The following is an 18,061-nucleotide window of genomic DNA, read 5'->3' as shown; positions in this document are numbered from 1 at the left end:
CAATTCAATTTACAGGCAATGTCCATTGGCAATATGCAGTGTCCATCGGCAATGTTCAACGGGCAAATTCATAGTCAGAAGGTGGACTAGGGCTGCTTAGGGCTGGGGTGGAGAGTGACTGCTAACGGGGTTTCTTACTGGGGTGATGAGATGATCTGGACATTAGTGGTGAGAGTCGTACAGCTCTGTGAGTATACTAAACACTACACAACTCCGTATTTCTTAAACGGGTGAATTTTATGAGTTTAAAATGTTACAAACAGAAGTACAAAACCCCTGTTCTCAAACACGGCTGCTGGCCAAGTGGCCAGCTATGCTTTCCGTGAACACCTCAGCTCTCTGCGGGCGCTCCACGGGTGTCACTGGAAGGCACTGCTGCCCACTGCCTTCCTCCTCTTGCTCGCATGCCAGTACCACGCAGTCTTGGTGTTGTATTTGGTCCATCCCTCTTCACTTGTATTTTCGAGTTCATGGGAATACCTTTTTACCCAGTTCTGTTGTTAATTGCTGCTCAGAAAGTTTTGGTTTTGCTACCTAAGTTGCTCTGTTGGTTTCTATGCAGAGATGTGGAAGAGACTCAAGCACTATGATGTCATTCCCTGCCATCTTTCCAGAAGCCTCTAGGCCTATTCAATTTTATGTAAGTCAGCAGATGTGGGTCATAGGGTCCCAAGCAACAAGAGCCATAGACATGCTCCTGGGGCCTTGAAGGCTGACCAGGCTGTGGATTCCCAGGATCTGAGAACTGCGAAAGTACAGGGTCAGACTTGGGGCTGCTGACTTCCGTCTAGATAGCTTTCAGAAGTGCTGGGGCCATCAAGGCTGGACAGCTGTGTAGACAAGAGGTACACAGATTCCAGTGTTCTAACCCCAGCACAGTACCTCCTCCAAGTCCGTTATCTGAGCCTCACGTATCTATTCACAAAGTGAGAACAGGACTGGTGACCTCACGCACCTGTACATTTGTTAGCTTTTTCACACCCGTAGGCAGGGCGTGGACTTACAGTGTGAGCGTTGTTGATCTTCTTTACTTCCCACTGGCCCAGCCCAGTGTAGGTCAGCAGGGAGATGGCTCCATCTGAGCTGCCGCAGGCCAGGATGAGGCCATAGTCGTGGGGCGCCCAGCATACGGAGTTTACTGAAGGAAGGAAGGAAGGAGGCACAGTGAGCAGACTTTCACGTCTGAGACTTACCATTCAACTAAGTTTCTAAAAAAAACAAGAAAAATCGTAGGGATCACCATGAGGAAAGTTGTAATTTTGTCCTTTGAGATTTAAAAAACCCATCACCTACTAAAATCATCATCATAAACTAAAGCCTATCTCATAATCTCAGAACAAAGACCAGTACTTAAAATGAATAAACCTTAAAGGAAAAAAACCAACCAACAACCTCACTATCTTGTCTTTGCTTTTCTGGTTTTGCTTTGTATTGGCTTCAGGTCTTAGGACCTTACCCTTGCTGTGGACAGACTAACAGAAAAGCAGTCAAAGCCCAAGAGACAAACTAGTAGCACTGGCCAGGACAGACCCTCCCACCCCGGGACCCTCCGCCCTCGCCCCGCACTGGACCTGAGGAGTCGTGTCCTGAGTGCTCGTGTGTCTTCTCCCAGGTGCCATTCTCCTCTTTCCAAATAATGACTTTCCGGTCGTAGGAGCAGGATGCGAGTATATTGCCAAACATGGGGTGGGCCCAGGCCACCTGCCACACGGGACCCTCGTGGCTGCAAGGAGAGAGGGTTAGAGGCTGTTCAAATGGGCAAAAGGAACCCAGGGCACTCTGCCGGCCACTCCTTTGGACAGAAGTGAATGGCTTCTCAGGAGAGAACTGGCAAAGAATTTCAAAAGGGATAGAGCTGAATAACATCACTCCAGAAGGGACTTTCACTGGACAGTGAGGACCCTGAGGCTGAAAGCAAGTCAGCCCCTCGTTCCTGAGCCAGCAGAGCCCTTGAGGAGGCTGTGAATGCTGCATCTCAGTGCTCTCCACTGCTCTTAACTTGTTCAAAAGGCAGGTCTCTCTCTTCCCTTCCCATCTCTGTGCGTTCACCCGGTAACTGCTGTCTGAGCATGTGCCCTGGGCCAGGCTCTGTACTGGGTCCGTCGCTCAGAAGAGGGGGCACCCAGCACTCAAGAGGTGGGCAGCACAGAGCGGATGGGACGGGCTCTTTCACACCCATTCCCCACTCACTAGCTGCCTGACTTCAGGTCAGGGCCATTATCCTCTCTTTGGCTTCGTCTCTTAAGAGAGATATCAGCGTGACTTCTTTCACATGGTGGTCACGAGGGAATGTCTGTGATAACGCACTTAAGAGTCTGAACAGTGCTTGGTACAAGAAAAGGGAAAAACACAAGTTCGACGCCTGTGAGCTGCTCCCTGCTCACCCATTCACCTGGGGCTGCGGACACTCAAGAGGCCACCTCCCTTAGCTGGAATGATGGTCCAGCCCCAGTTTCCACGAAGGAGCTGCTAATGAAACTCCTGGGGACTCAATCGTCCTACAACGAGCATAGTTTAACTGAGGGAGCAAAGAACAGGGACATGAATTTTCTACCCTCCAACCTTTTACACGCGTTGAGCAGAAAGGACCAAGTGACAGCAGATTGTGTGTCCCAGCCAGGACTGGCAGCCAGGCCTCGCCCTGTGAGCTCTCTGCTCAGCCAGCGGCTGCTGGGCAGGGAAGGCGGCATTGGGCTCCTTAGGAACTCGACTCTTGACACCCGGCAAGAGGGGAATTTCTAGGCCTTCTTCCTAAATGGCTACTGACTTAGCTATGTTTTCTTTAATCCAGTCACAAACATGGAGTGAGCACCCACTTGTCAGGGATTCTAAACCTCTCCTCTGTAGTCTGGTAAAGGCTAAGGTCTCTTCTCAGAATAATGAATAAAATACATAGAGTGAGAATTATAAACAAAATCCAGTTATACTGAGATAGTCATCAAAAGGTTAAAAAACAATTTATGTTATTAGTGATATATGTGCTTCTTTGTGAACACATTAAGTAACCAACTCCAGTGGCAAGTCTAATAACCATTCTAATTTCACAGAAGTGATGAGCAAAAGTGCTATTTTGAGAAAGCTACAACTGTAATGTGATATAAAAAATATCTGTGACTTCTACTGGTAACAAAGTGACAGGTACTGGGGACTCTCCTGGTGGTCTAGTGGCTAAGACTCCGAGCTCCCACTGCAGGGGGCCTGGGTTCAATCCCTGGTCAGGGAACTAGATCCCACATGCCACAGCTAAAGATCTGCACGTCTAACGACAAAATAGGAGACCTCAAGTGGCACAGCTAAGACCCAGTGAAGACAAATAAATATTAAAAAAAAAAGTGACAGGCACCACGAGTACTCCTGCGGCTCCCGGCCTACAGGCGTAACCGGAGCAAATGCTACACATCAGAGTCGTGTCCCCTGTCTGAGTTCACCATCCCCTGAATTCTACCCACAGAACCCTTAGAGATTCATGGAACCAGGATTAAGAACCCTACCCATCTGAGGTAGTGAACTGAGAGGGAAAACACCAGAGTGTGGCCACAGAAAAGAAAACCAGGATCTCAAGAATCTCCACAGGGAGAAGAGTAAACCAAACATTTGTAAATACTCACTGAGTACCTGCCGGGGCAAACAGGCCAAACTGTGGGATCCACATAATTACTATTACATTCTGAGTCACTTTAGATCATGTGTGCTGAACGTGTTTAAAAAGGAAAAGAAAAGGTAGTTCCCCACTTTTGAACACGGCAGTAGCCACTGAAGACCTGTGAGCAGGCACTGCCCGGCGGAGGCTGCGCCGGCCTGGGCCGGGGGTGAGCAGGTGGAGACGGAGGGGTCCCCTGACTCTTGCCCCAGGGCTGTCCGTGGGCCTTTGGGCGGCAGAGGTGGGACTGGCTCCTGGGCCATTAGCCCGGGGCGCCTGCTGAGGCGGTCGGCTGGCCGGGACCGGGTACCCTTTCTGCTCACCACACCAGGGGCTGCGCTGATCTGGGTTCTCAGCCCTTCCTGCCACATCGAGAAACCCAAATGCCCCCTGAGGTTCTGTCCAGGGTGGGGGTGCTTACCCCCGGAGATCGGCGACGAGGACCTGTCCCCCATTGCGCACGTCGAAGACCTTGACGGACCTGTCTGACGAGCAGGTGGCCAGGCGGGTGCCGTAGTAGTCCATCTGGGCGTCGTGCTGCAGGGGGGACAGGACCCGAGGTTAACTGAGCCTCAGAGCACCGTCACTATGGCAGGGAGCTAGCTTGGGGACATTCTCACTGCTCTCACAGGCAGCTTCCTTCTGAAAGGGACAAGAGAAGCCACACCCAGCTGCGTTCAGATCCTTCACACGGGAAAGTCCTTCCAATACCCATCGGCAGCGGGGTATGGCAGGAAAGGCGCTCGCGCAGCTTCTCTCTCCTTCCTCCCGCCCCACTGTGCTGAGGCTCCACATGCTACCAGGGAGGCTCGGCTCAGTGCCAGAACCCGGGGTGAATGCCGACTTAAGAGAAGCAGGCCTCTGACTGCCGGCGGGCCCCAGTCAGGTCCTCCACAATGCACGTCTGGCCAGGACACAGGGTTTCATTCGGACATTTAGGATCCTTCCTCCACCCATGGCCCTGGATCCTCTGTGGACCTTTGTTCCTGGGTTTCTACCTGACCTTTTCCCCAGCAGTGTGCCTAGGACCCCGAACTCTCCACCAAGCACTTCAACGCTGCTGGTCCCACCACTGATGGACCGACTTCATTGAGGCTGCCCTCCAGGGCCAGGCCCTGCCCGCAGCTCCTTGTCCATTTGGGCGATGGATCCTTTGAGTCCATCTGCCTGCGGCCTCGCTGAACTTACTGGCCCTCTCGTTTGCTAACCCTGATATTACAATGGATAACATGTCTTTCTCATTGTACCTGTGGGGTCTCAGGAACTATCAGCTGTCATGTTGTGGTCATCAAGAGCAATTACATCCTTTCAAAGGGAAGCAATTATTCTGTCTGCTTAGACATTCCTTCCTCATCTCCCTATCCAAGGAAGACATCCTGATTCTGTTTGGAAAGTCGACCCTCCCCAACACTCCAGGTCTTGGCTTCTTGGAAGGCAGGCAGGGCAGGTGCTAAGACAGAGCTTTTCTGTAAGTGTACTTCTGAAACACCGTTCCTGCAGAGCGCTGTCACATGCTTTGGGAGAAAGCAGGGCACAGAACCGAGACTTCAATCCTATCTGAAGTTCTCTGCCGTGCAACCTTGGGAAAATGTTCTAATGCCCTGGAAACTTAGTTTCCTTGTCTTTAAATGGAACTAATAATGCCCTCAACTTCATGAAGGCTAAATGAGACACCGAAGAAGCAGCGGCATTCAGCTGGGGGTGTGATGAGCCACGAGCACGCAGATGTTCCCCGTTACTGCCCTGTCTCATCTGCTCCCCAAGGACCCGCCCAGAGAGGGGGCACATCTACGGCATTTCCCACCTCAGCGACGAGGGAATCAAGGCTGGCTCAGAAAAGGTAACACGTTGACAAGGGACCTCACATTGGATCGTCTTAAAGGTAACAGACTGACTAGGGACCTCAGATTTGGTGGCCTTACCCAGGTGCCACGCTGTCTCCAAGGATGACCACATCCAGGCAACCACTCAGAAGCCCAAAAACAACAGCTGGAGGGAGACTGTGGGGGCAGGACGCCTGGGATGCAGTGCTGTAGGCTGACTGACCTGGGTCTTGTTCACGGCTTCCTGGACTCCTTGCCCTGCATGAAGCAGAGTCTGCATCTTTTGCTGGAGATTTTAACCTCTGGACCTTCTCCCACAGCCCTGTCCCCGTACACTAAGCCAGGTGTTCACCTCTCAGGACACACCCTGAGTTAATGACTTCTGGTTCAAAGGGCATCGTCTGGCCTGCCGTCTGTGGTGGTCCTACCTGGCTCTGCCTTTGTATTGAGTCATCTTCCTATTTCTTTCCTTCTTTTTTTTTTGGTCACATCACGCAGCAGGCAGAACCTTCCCAACTGGGGATCAAACCTGTGCTCCCTGCATTTCCAATAAGCATAAGTCTGGACCACAAGAGAAGTCCTTGGCCAAGGCGGCAAGGCCACACTGGATTCATAAATCATCAACAGAGATGCCCATGTCCTCAGCATGTGAGGAAGGGCTAAAGGGATACTTACAATCATGTCCTCATGGGAAGTGTCCACAGTGTTAATTACCGACACCTAAAACCAAAGACATTGTTGGTAAATGAACTGATGGTAGTTAGAATGCAGCCACCTCATTAAATCAACCACTTTTAAAGTTCTTGATAGCATCTGATCATTCATTTATTCAGTAAACATTCACTCTAAGTGCCTTCGCTGCGCCAAGCACTGTGCCAGGGACCGGAGACACAGACATAGAAAAGAGGTACTTCCTGCCCCAGAGAAGCCTGTACGGAAGTAACCCCAACAAGGCGGGATGAGTATTTTAATGGGGTTAGTATGAGCTACAGCAGTTTGAGGGCAGGTGGTGGTGGACAAAACTGGGGCTCAGATGAGGAGGAATTTGGCAGGTGGCTTCCCAGATAGCTCAGATGGTAAAGAATCTGCCTGCAATGTGGGAGACCTGGGTTTGATCCCTGGACCAGGGAAGATACTCTGGAGAAGGGCATGGCAACCCACTCCAGTATTCCAGCCTGGAGAATTCCATGGACAGAGGAGCTTGCGGCCTACAGTCCATAGGGTTGCAAAGAGTTGGACAAGACTTGAGTGACTAATACATGGGGAAAAAAGTACAGTCCAAGCAGAGGGAAGAGCACGAGCAAAGTTCGGGGAGGTCCTGGCTACGCTTAAAGGGGAAGAGGGACTCCGACGGAACTACAGCCAGACTATGGAACAGCCTTCCTCGAGGACAGAGCCTCTGATGTTCCAGGCAGTTTTTTGCATAACAGGATTTTCACCTAAAGACTTTGATTAATTGATTCAATTGATGCTCTTGAGGCTGCTCCCTGGCCCACCACCTGTGAAAGAGTCCAGTTCGCAGGGCTGGAGTACAGTTACCATACCTTCATATCCATTCTCTGAGGCTCAGCTCAAATTATGACCACACCCCGCCCCCCAACACCGGGTCTTGAAGATGCCCAGATTTCCCGACTGGCAAAATTCGTCTGAATATCAACACCGAATGTCTACAACACTTTAGACTCTTCCTTCTCCCAACTAGAAGGCGAGCTCCCCAGAGTCAGGGCTGGTGTCATCGACAGTTCTGCATCCTCTCATATCACCCAGCACAGTGTTTTGCAACCAGAAGGAACTCAGGGACAATCTGCTGAATGAATAAGTCAATGAGCAAAACTGGACAATTTGACTATGTTCCACCACTAGTCTCTCAAAACTCTTGGGACAGAAAAGAGACTGAAAAGGAGGTTTCAGACCGGAAATGATACTTCTTACCATCTCCCCCATTTACGAGTCTTGCAGGTTTAAAACCTGACCGGACTTTTCAGAGAGGACACTACTGGAAGAGGATGGCTGCAAAGCAGTGCAAAACGGGCACATCAAGTAAACACAAACTCCCTCATCAAAGCCTAGACGCCCTACAAAGCAGGCCCCCGAGATCCGCAAAGGCCAGAAAGGAAGACAGAAGTATCTCCTACTTGCGCCAGGCCGCCCGGGTTACAAAGTACTTTCATGTGTGCACTAGGAAAGCCAAAGGGTAGAGTTCACAGCTAGCTGACTAAGGATATGAAGCCCAGAGAAGGGAAAACACCTCCTCCAGGGCTAGTCAAAGGTGGCGCTGGGAGAAGATCCCCCACCTGCTATTAAAAATTCCTAGCCCACAAAACTTTCCACCCCACCAGGCTGCCTATCCAGGTGTTATATCCAATTGCCTAAGTTAATGGTAGATGCTAAGTAGACACAGGAAGAAAGCTTACTGGCAGTTTCATACTAGTTCATCAGAGGACCTTGCAGATTACCAGTATTTGTTTTGAACCCACTCTCTCTCACCAACCAGGACTGATGAATAAGTGCGTGGTTCTTTTTTTTTTTTTAAGATACTTAAAAAAAAGTTCATCCTTCCGAGCACCTCAAGTTGGCTGGTCTTCACTGGGTAGTAAAACACAGCCCTCAAAGCAATTCACCTCTTCAGAACTACTGAGTTAAAAACTCATTTTTAAAAAAAGCTGAATGTCACGGCATAAGCGACCCCAAATCTACTCAGTACCTTAAGAGGCCAAGGGAAAAAACCCAATTAACTTAAAACCCAGTCTCCTGCAGAGCAAGGACCAAACCCAGCGTCCTGACTTGTGGGCTCACCCAGCTTTCCTCAAAAACCTAGGCACGGACATTTCCCCGAGAACACCGGCTTAACTGAATCGACCGCCGGGGCTGTGGGCAGGCTGAGATTAGGAACAATGCTTGGAACCCGCTAAGGCTCAGAATACAGCGGCTCCTACGGTGTTTGGGATTTTGTTTTCGATTGTTGTGGGAGGAGAAGGAAAGGAAGGAGCAGGAGACGCGGCAGCGGGGCTGTCCGCAGAGTGGAGGGGTTCCGCGGCCTCCCTCCGGCCACCCCCCAGAGCCAGCCCACTTCAAACCCGAAGCGGTGCGGGAGAACTGCACGGAACGTCAGCGCGGCGAGGACCCGGGAGGGCCGCGACCCCGACTCCAACACTCACCATGGCTGTAGCGGCGGCAGCGGCTCCAGGACTCAGACGTGGCAGGACCCGGCGTCGCCTCGGAACAGCTCACTTCCCGCGTCGGGCCGGAAGCCCGTCGGGTCCGGTCGCCGGAGCCTCCGGGCAGCAGCGAGCTCTGCTCGCACAAACGTTCCGCCCTCTCCTGAGCGCCATGGCCCCGCCCCTTCTCCGTGCGTAGCGCGCGAGACCAAAGCGGGATGGGACTCTCGTTTCCATGGCGACCCAGACCCGGGACTGGCGATCTGAAGCTTTAGCCCGTCTTCCCTCGCGGCCCAACCCTTCCGTTTTCCTGAGATCCACACAGAAAAAAAGGGACTGCTACGGAACGCCTTCGGAGAAGGCAGTGGCACGCCACTCCAGTACTCTTGCCTAGAAGATCCCATGGATGGAGGAGCCTGGTAGGCTGCAGTCCGTGGGGTCGCCAAGGGTCGGACACGATTGAGCGACTTCACTTTCACTTTTCACTTTCATGCATTGGAGAAGGAAATGGCAACCCGCTCCTGTGTTCTTGCCTGGAGAATCCCAGGGACGGGGATTCCGTCTATGGGGTCACACAGAGTCGGACACGACTGAAGTGACTTAGCAGCAGCAGCAGCAAGGAACGTCTCTGCGGTTCTGGGTGCGACGGGCCTTATGATGGACATTTTAGGATGATTAATTTGGGGGGGGGGTTAGTGGCCAGAATGGTCCTTGTTCTTCCTTGTTAGTGTCTCCTCAGGACCCAAGCTGGGACCAGGGGCGAAGAAGCCCAGCAAATAAGCCCCTTGGCAGGAGCTGAGCCTGTCTCTCTTCCTGCCCTCTTCAAGCCGGAGGATCCATGCCTCCGAAACTGCCTTTTCCATCACGGCTCTGGGATCCTGTGAATCTGGCCCACCGGCTAGATGCCCCAGGCAAGGAGGGATCTCAGCCCGACTCCTGCAGCTAGAGCCCAGGATCCAATCGCCAGTTTCCCCAACCCCTAGGTCCCTGGCTTCTCGCCTGCACAGCGAGAATGCTGTAGCTGGACAGAGCCCCCGGGGGGGGGGGGTTCCCTTCAGCCACACATGGTCTGGCAGCCCTGGGCTTCTCATGGCTTTTTAGGAGTTCAGTGACCGAGGATGGAACCTAGACTCCCCTTGGATGAGTCAGAATCCCTGTTTCCTCTCTTGAAACTGGAGGGAAGTGTCCTAGCAGAAGATAGTCCTTGCTGGAGGGATGATGTTAAGACCCAGAGGGGGTGACAAGCCATCAAGGAGCTGGGAGAGGGGGCCCCGAGAGTGGAGTCTTACAGAACTCAGGGCTGGACCTCCAGATTGCAACTCACACTCCACTCCCACCCCAGCTTTCAAGACCTGCAATTTCCCTCTCAGTTCAGTTCAGTCAGTTCAGTCGCTCAGTCATGTCCGACTCTTTGTGACCCCATGAATCACAGCACGCCAGGCCTCCCTGTCTATCACCAACTCCCGGAGTTCACTCAAACTCATGTCCACAGAGTCGGTGATGCCATCCAGCCATCTCATTTTCTGTCGTCCCCTTCTGCTCTCGCCCCCAATCCTTCCCAGCATCAGAATCTTTTCCAGTGAGTCAGCTCTTCGCATGAGGTGGCCAAAGTATTGGAGTTTCAGCTTTAGCATAATGGGGAAATATTCCAGGGGTTTGAGGACTGGTGTTTATGATGGAAAAAATATGTTGCAGAGAACAAAGTGGGAGGGGCTCTTGGGTCTCCTGCTCTTCCAGGAACAGGCCCTGATCTCAGATCTGTAGATGTACTACTGATTCTCTGAGTGATAAAATCATATGGCTTCTTTCTGAGCACGACTTTCCTTGAGTATAAGATGAGGACAGTGACACACTAGATATAACATAAACACAATGCGTGGGGCGTAAGGAATTCCCTGGTGTTGGCATTGAAGTTGGAGAGACTGAGGATGTGGAAGAAACAGTGCAACTGTATTCTATTCATTAAGGTGTTCGCTGGTGGAACTGAGAAGTTTTGAGTGTCGACCCTGGCATCAAGATTGCTAGGTATCAATACCGTATCTCCTGCTTACTAGGTGGGCACACCCTTCACCTCTCTCAACTGCTGTCTCTTCTGTTAGGTGGAAACAGTAATAAAACCTTCTCTAGCAGGTTGATGCTGGGAGTAAATGGACCTTTGGATGTGAAGCTGAGTTTGGGTTTGGAAGCTGATGTGGCCTGTGGTGCTTGTTCTGGGAGTCGGTTCCCTGAGAAGGGCTGGGATTGTGTGTGCGTGTGTGTGCAGTGCGATTGAACCAACACTGGGACTGTCTCTTGATCTGGGCACGTTCCCGTTCTTTGCTAATGTTCACCAGAGGTGTGCAAAGCTCAGACTCTTAGTGTGCCAGGCTCCCTTCTGCATCCTGCTGTCCCCAGGAAGGGATGACACCTACATCCTTTGTCCATATCTCCCATCACCTCCCTCTGGTTAATCCCAGACCCCGAGTCAGGCCACTGTTAGCTTTCCTTACTTGGTGCCCTGACCCCCTAGAATCTGAATCTCCACCTCTTTGTCCTCCCGAGGTCTTTTCCCCCAAAAGTCTGGCCATCTGGGATTGTCAGCTAGTCCTCATGGAGGTTTAATGACTCACAGAACACTGAACTTGCCTCCCTCAAATGGTACAGGAAGGCAGGACTCAGTGGAAGGAGAGAGACTGCCCCTGCCCTGCGCACCCTCAGGCAAACTGCCTTTCCCTTCCAGGCACTCAGTTTCCCTCTGAGTTCAAGTCCACGGAGGGCGGGGACCCAGCCATACCGCGGAAAAAGGCCTTGTGATGTGTACCGTGTCTACATTTCCACGTGTGCATTTATTGTTATTGCTCAGTATAGTGTTGAAAAGGCAGACAGATCCCATTAGTTACAAAGAGCACAAGCCAGAGATACAGAGAAATCAAGAGTGTACAATAAGAGCACAGTCACTTCCCAGCCCCGATTGTCCCAGAGCCCCCCAGAGCCCGGGCAGCTCAGGAAGCTGGAGGCGGCACCATTTCCTTGCTTTCTCTGGTATAAAATATGTGCACACAAGAGTTAGCAAAGTGTGGCGACCGGCCCTCCCGAGAGGAAAGGTCAGGAGGGAGAGCACCACAGGCATTACGAGACTTGGGGGAGCCGAGAAGGGCTGTCCCAAAGCAGCCTTAAATATCTTGTTTTCGTTGGAGGGGGTGATGGCTGATGCCCAGGGCTTGGGATTCCCCCTCCCCTACTTGGGCAGACAGGATCTTTATGTCAAAATCAGGAGAGTGCGGTTTGGAACTTGAGAAAGACCTGGGGATTTTCTGCTATTGTTTGATTTTGGTCTTGGCTCTGGAGGACCCAAAAACCTTCAGAGAAATGTAGCCCGTCCCCTACCCTCCCCACACCTTCTAATGGTGGGATCTTGGGGCCCATTGGAGAGAGTTTGGGGTTGGGAGGCCTGTCAACAGCCTCCTGCAAGTAGAGCAAGAGCCACTAGGGGGAGTCAGGGTGGTGAGAAGGTCCAGGCAAGAAACGGCTACATCCGGGAGGACCTGTCACGGACCTGCTGAAAACTGTCAATAAAGAGCAAGGGGTGACCCCCCCCCAAAAAAAAAAAAAACAGCTCAGGAAAAGGAGCCAGGAATAAACATTTTTGCATGAGAATTGGCAAGTGGGATACACATTTTGGCAGCTCTGAGTCTGGGAGAGAACCTTCTTTCTCACCTGGACCAGGGCGGATGGAGGGTCCGCCCCATCACAGCCGAGGCGGGTGATTTGGGGGCCCACACTGATATTGGGTGGGGGCTCAGTGGCCTCTCCTGACAACACCCTGGCTCGGGGGCAGGTGAGATGATGGGAGGAGTATGAGGTTTCCCTCAAGATCTAGGATGCCCTTCTTATTTCTCCTTAAAGGGCTCTCTGCTTAGTGAGCCGGAGTGGACAGTGCTTACAATGGCGGCATGACGTTTGCACCTATGATGAAAGGGCCCAATATTTGGGGTGAGAGGAGGGCAGGAGGATGGAGGACTTGGCAACATTTTAAATTTACTTGGAAGAATAGACGTGAGAGAATAAGCAGGAAATTTTGCTTAAAAAAAATGCACGAAGGGTATTTGTCCCACCACATAATAAAAACATCATATAAAGTGACAATAATTAAAACTAGGTGGCTGGTCAGATGAGACACCCTGATGAGGGAACAGCGGGGAAATTCCAGAAATAGATGCAAGTCTCTCTAAGCTGTCAGGGTGTGGGGAAGGGGGGATTTCAACACGGACAAGGAAGGGCAGCTGTTCAGTCACGGGGCCGCTGGGCTGAGACAGGTCCAGGATCCTCGCCCCGGTGGAGTCACCGCTGTTGGTCTGTTCTCAGAAGCAGGGACCACTCTTTCTTGTCCGCTCTCTGCTCTGGTTGGGACATGGGCAGAAGGGGCCATGGCGGGGGGGGTGGGGGCTGTTGGGAGCAACCCAGGCTGCTGCTGAGTTAGGAAGGGAAGTCTTCCGTTTCCTCCCTGTCCACCTCCAAAGGTGGGTGGCTCACTGAATGGGCCCCCTGCTCGTCCCTCATCTGTGGAGGGGGAGACAGTCCGCTACCTCCTCCTGGAACCCCTGTCCAGAGGGCAGCCAGGAATCTAAGAGGATGGTGCAGCCCCTGACCAGTAAAAAGTAAGTATTACAGAGCGTATAGTCACTGTATTCTGTTTGATGTGGTTGTTTACCTTTTTTTTCTTTTAAGACCACAGACATTTCAGAACCACACTGCATGAGTAAGAGTCAGCAATTGAAAGCGTCACCATTGCATAGTATTAAATGGGCAGAGACGGTGAGTTCTTTATTTACAATTATTGTCTAGATTAAAAAAGTCATAAAAACAGATGAATGGTCATAAGTTATTTACCCCCCTAATGGGGTGAACTGCCAAACGTACCCCATGCTGCTAGATATAGGACGCCAAGTGCAAGCTTTATGTACTACAGTGAGTTCTGACAAACCAGTCATTTCCTGTGTGTCTGTGTGTGTGTGTGCGCGCGTGCGCAAGTGTGAGGGTGAAGGTATGAGTGTGTGTGTGTGTGTGGGCATCCATCATTCCTGACAAGAAAAGACCAGCACTGACGTGGGGGCATTCAAGCTTCCATGGCTCCCTATTCTCCCAGGAGCTGAGCCCCCCTCTGGGAGACCCCTCCTGCTTCCCTTGTGTCCTGGCTGCAAATGAGCAGGAGGCCTCATGTGCAAGCCGGGCTTTCCTGGTGTCATGGAATGAGGTCATGGACACACGGTCGGAACACAGGGGGAGATGGAGAACCTTGAAAAAGGAAACTACAAAAAACAACAAAAACGAAAAAACACACCACGTTCCAAAGCTGCCCCAGGTTTACAGGAGCAGGTCTTTCTCGAAGGAGAGCAGTGGGCGGTGTGGGCGGTGTTGGTCTTGGAATCCAATAAACACGTCTGAGGGCTGGTCACCCCTTCAGGGGACGCAGTTCCCTCTGCTGGCTACATTCAGAGATGCTTCTTCTCTACATTCAGGAGATGCTCTTGCTCAAAAAAGGTCCTCCTTCCGGGAAGGTCTTGCCAGGTGGGATGGGCTGTCTCGGGATCCCAAACCCTCGGGTTTCTCCACAGCCGTCCAGACGCACGCCCTCCCAGCTGACTATGGCTCTTTTCCCGAGTGGCTTTCAATCTTGTTTGTGGAAGAATTCTCTGGGCCTGGAGAAGGGAAGGGCCCGGGCTGACACAGAGCAACCGTGGGAAGGGTCAGTATGAAGAATGCATTTTGCAAGCGAGGCGGGAAGCGTTTTGGTTTTCCTTGAAGCATGGGACATCATCGGTCATGGTATTCAAAATGTCTTTTGCACTGTACAAGTTTATGGAAAAAGATCGTATGCTGAAAAGTCTCAAAGCAAACTTTGTATTCAATACAAAAGTTCTTTTATGAAAAAAGCTGATACCCACAAAGTGCTTAGCAGTTAAGAGGCTGACATACAATTAAATAAGCTCTTATTAAGTGGGATTACTAGTGCTGTTATTGTCTCAGGGGCGGGGGAGAAATAACCACCTTTCCTCACCTGTGATACTGCAGGGTTTCAGAATGGCTTTCTGTCTGGGAAAGCAAGACTTGCTGTTCAAAGGCTACAGTATATATTGCGACTACAGGAAGACGATTTGGTTTAAAAAAATCACACTGAATACATCTCAATATACACGTCATAAGGTTCGTTCAGGTCTAAGTAGTGCAGAGAAAAAGGCTATTCTTCTCCAAAAATAAAAATAGAAGCAGCAAGCCTTAATGATCCTCATCCAATATGCCAACAGCGCATTTGCTGCAATATATGAGGAAATAAGCCTCTAAATTACTAACTGAAAAAGAAAAAATCAACACAACAGCATTTATAATATTGCCGCACCACCTCAGTCTCTGCACAGACAGCGCCAGAGTGAACCTCTGTTGGAAATGCTCTTAGTAAACTCAAGCGAGTTTCATTGAGAGAAAAGTCTTCACTCAGTGCTTTGCGGACCCCGTGGCCCTGGGGCTGGCCGGCCATCAGTGCTTGGAGCCCACGAAGACTTCTCTCCTCCTCCCCTTTTGTCTACGGAGCGCGCTGTTGGACCCCTTGGGATGGATACCCACTCACATTTGACTCCTGCCTCCCACGGTAGTGACATTATCAAATGGAAATAGCAGGCAAAAAAAAAAAAAAAAATCAGAGCATGGCTATCGTAAAACATCGAGGATGCAATCCAGGGAGGTGTCTGCCAGGCTGAGCTGTTTTTACAGCATCTCAGCCACCAGTGTTCTTAAACCATACAAATAGCCGAAGACGTTATCTACAGGTTTGTAAACAAATTACATTCTTCATTTAGGACATAAATAAGTTAAAATAGAGCAATTTAAGCGGAAACAAGGCAACATGCCGGCAAAAAAATTTTATATATCCATGTATATATATTTATATATATATATATCTACCTATCTATATGGGCGCATACAGTCTCAGAGAAGTACACGCTGATATAGATACAAGGAAATGGATATAACCTTGTGAGTGTCTGAAGTCCTTCGGCTCCATTGGTGCAAATTTACCAGGCGAGTTAAGCTCTGCAATTTCAAAAAGTTGTGAAATTAACCTGTACAACTGAGACCATGCTATGCAAGCATCTCAAAAACTTCACGGACCAGTGGATTGGATAAATAGTCTCAGAAAAGAGTCTGTTTTGCAGTTCCCGCCTAAGAAAAGAAACAAAACAAATCAAAACCGAACCCCTCCCCAACCCTCCCGAAAACCAAACCAGGGGAGGACCGGAAGTATGCAGTACATTCATGCAGGGATGTGGCTGGCGCTGGGCAGGGGGCATGGCTGGTCCATGTCAGGCGGGAGCCAGGAAGGGCTAGTTCTGGGAAAAACCCCCACTCACTCCCTTAAGCCCCGCTCCCCACGAGATCCCGCCCTCGCCTCAAGGTGAAAAGAGTTCAAACAGCATCGCAGCCAGAAGAAAAAGGGTCTGCTGGGTGGAATCGGTGCTCTCGCCAGGATTTGTTTTTTGTTTTTCCTGCTGTTGCTCGCCGCTGCTCGGGGCAGTCGGGTGCCTGGGTGGGTGGCTGCCCGGTGGGGTGGGGCGCGGGGTGGCGCGGGGTTGGGGCGGGCTCCGCAGCTAAAGCGACGTCTCCAGGCTGTGGATGGGGCTCCCTGGACTTGAAGAGGTAGCTGATTTGCTTGTGTCGGTCGTCAGGTTGATGCCGCTGTCGATGGCGCTGTTGTTCTTGTTGAGCGACGAGGGCGGGCTCGAGTTCTGCTTGAGCGCGGCATCTTCTTCCAGGTCGGTGTCGTCGATGAGGGGGATGTGGGGCTGCGAATCTTCGATCCGGAACTCAGGATGAGCCATGAAGTTATGGATGGAGGTTCGAGACTCAGGCTTTTCTAGACCTTCATAGAGAGAGCTACGAAACGCCTTCACGACGCGGATCTGCAAGGGAAGGGCGGGGGTGAGGCGCGCCACGGGGGGCGGTGGGCAAGCTCCGGGGGTCGGGGGTGGGCGCGGGGGAGGGGCTGGGGAGGGAGAGGGTCGGGGCACAGCGGGCCGCTGGAATCCACGGTGCCGGGAGCGCGGCCGGGAGCGGGAAGAACGGAAGAGGCTCAGGTTATGTGCGTCCGAGAGGTCTTTTTTGTTTGGCTTTAACTGCTCGGTTTGGGGACAGACTACATTATCAGGACAGAAGGAAGGAAGCCCCGCCGTAGAGACGAGAGGGAACCGTGGTTAGAGGAGGCCTAGTCCACGCCAGTGGGCACCCAGACCTAGGGAGAGACTGAGCCTTGTTAACTGGAAAGCAGAGCTTCGACCATGCAGAAGGGCAGCGGGGCCAGGTGGGGATCAAGGAGGAAGAAGGAGAGGCTATTTGTAAAAAACAAAATAATAATAAAGAATTCATCGTAGAAAAACCACACACCGTTAAGGAACCACACGACATGGAACAGATAACGCGTCACACACACAAGGAACAGAGGAGAGATGGCTGGGTGAGCCGGGATGAGACGGGGGACACACGAGGGCCAAACAGAGAAGGGGGACATAGAACCAAAGCAGCAAAGCAAACCGAAGCCAGCTCAGGGCTTTCTGGGGTGCAGCAGAGGCAGCCAGAAAGCGCGGAGGAGCCGGCGGCCGATGACATTCGGGGCTCGGGAGCATGCTGCGGTGGGGGGACAGGAACCACACGGCACACACAGACGGACACACGGCTGCACTTGGAAGCCTGCACAATGTGAACGGAGGTCGTTTGTACCCAACGCTTCTTTCCTTCATGCATTTGGGAGGTAAACACTCGAGTATAGACTCAAAGCCCTGGCCAGTCATTGGAGTTGGCTCTGGGGTCCCTGATTTCCTGCGTTGTTGTTGTTTTTTTTCCCCTTCTTTATTTGTGCTTTGAAAACACAAAACCAAAAAATGAGGCCAGAATCAGAGGGGCCAGCTCAGCCCCTGGATAGGATTCTAAGAGGGTTTGGAACTAAGCCACAGAACAGCCAAGTTCTTTCATTGTCTGGGTCTCAGTTGGAAGCTGGGTTCCCTGCTGAATGGAAGGAGGATGGACACGGAGGCGTCCGGGCCAGTGGACAGAGCACTGGACGTGGAGTCAGGAAGGCCTGAGTCTGCATCCCGGCTCTGCCACTTCTGGCGCCTTGACCGCAGGCGAGGCACGCCACCAGGCTGGCTGCACCCGTCCCGCCTCACAGGGGGCACAGGAACGGAACCCTCGCTTTGAAGAGAGGCGTCCCGTCTCTGAACTCCTGGGAGGGGAGCCCTGCCTGCCATAGTGAAGGGCCGAAGGGACAAAAGCGCCTCCTCCTCTCTTCCCAGCCCCCACTCAGAGCGGAGCCAGCAGGCGGGGAGAAACAGGCATTGTTGATGCCTTGGGGGAGCCGACCCTCAGCGGAGGAGGTGGGGGTGCTGAGTTTGGCCTCCCTGCCCCCACATCAC

At 51.9% G+C, this 18,061-nt stretch overlaps 2 protein-coding genes across 6 annotated transcripts in view; both read right to left on the bottom strand.

Moving 5' to 3' along the window:
- The window catches only part of SEC13 (SEC13 homolog, nuclear pore and COPII component), a 35,436-nt gene extending 26,703 nt beyond the window's left edge, over positions 1–8,733 (bottom strand). The window contains exons 1-5 of the mRNA XM_055413601.2: positions 8,622–8,733; positions 6,139–6,183; positions 4,062–4,177; positions 1,572–1,723; positions 1,005–1,138 (exon numbers count right to left, since the gene is read on the bottom strand). Of these exons, the coding sequence (XP_055269576.1) occupies positions 1,005–1,138; positions 1,572–1,723; positions 4,062–4,177; positions 6,139–6,183; positions 8,622–8,624 (450 nt within the window). The 5' untranslated portion in view covers positions 8,625–8,733. The remainder of the gene's footprint in view (positions 1–1,004; positions 1,139–1,571; positions 1,724–4,061; positions 4,178–6,138; positions 6,184–8,621) is intronic.
- Positions 8,734–11,207: 2,474 nt separating this feature from the next.
- The window catches only part of ATP2B2 (ATPase plasma membrane Ca2+ transporting 2), a 195,298-nt gene continuing 188,444 nt past the window's right edge, over positions 11,208–18,061 (bottom strand). For 4 of the 5 annotated variants that reach the window (XM_055413597.2, XM_088831529.1, XM_055413596.2 and 1 more), the window contains one exon: positions 11,208–16,555. In XM_055413597.2, coding sequence (XP_055269572.1) covers positions 16,244–16,555 — 312 coding nt within the window. In that variant the 3' untranslated portion in view covers positions 11,208–16,243. The remainder of the gene's footprint in view (positions 16,556–18,061) is intronic. The other variant, XM_055413600.2, reaches the window with a different exon arrangement.

The sequence above is a fragment of the Moschus berezovskii genome, chromosome 24, assembly GCF_049115385.1.
Source record: "Moschus berezovskii isolate FMDL1 chromosome 24, NW_MosBer_1.0, whole genome shotgun sequence".
Lineage (NCBI taxonomy): Eukaryota > Metazoa > Chordata > Mammalia > Artiodactyla > Moschidae > Moschus > Moschus berezovskii.
The sequence above is the reverse complement of the archived record's forward strand: the minus strand, read 5'-3'. Positions and strand labels throughout refer to the sequence as shown.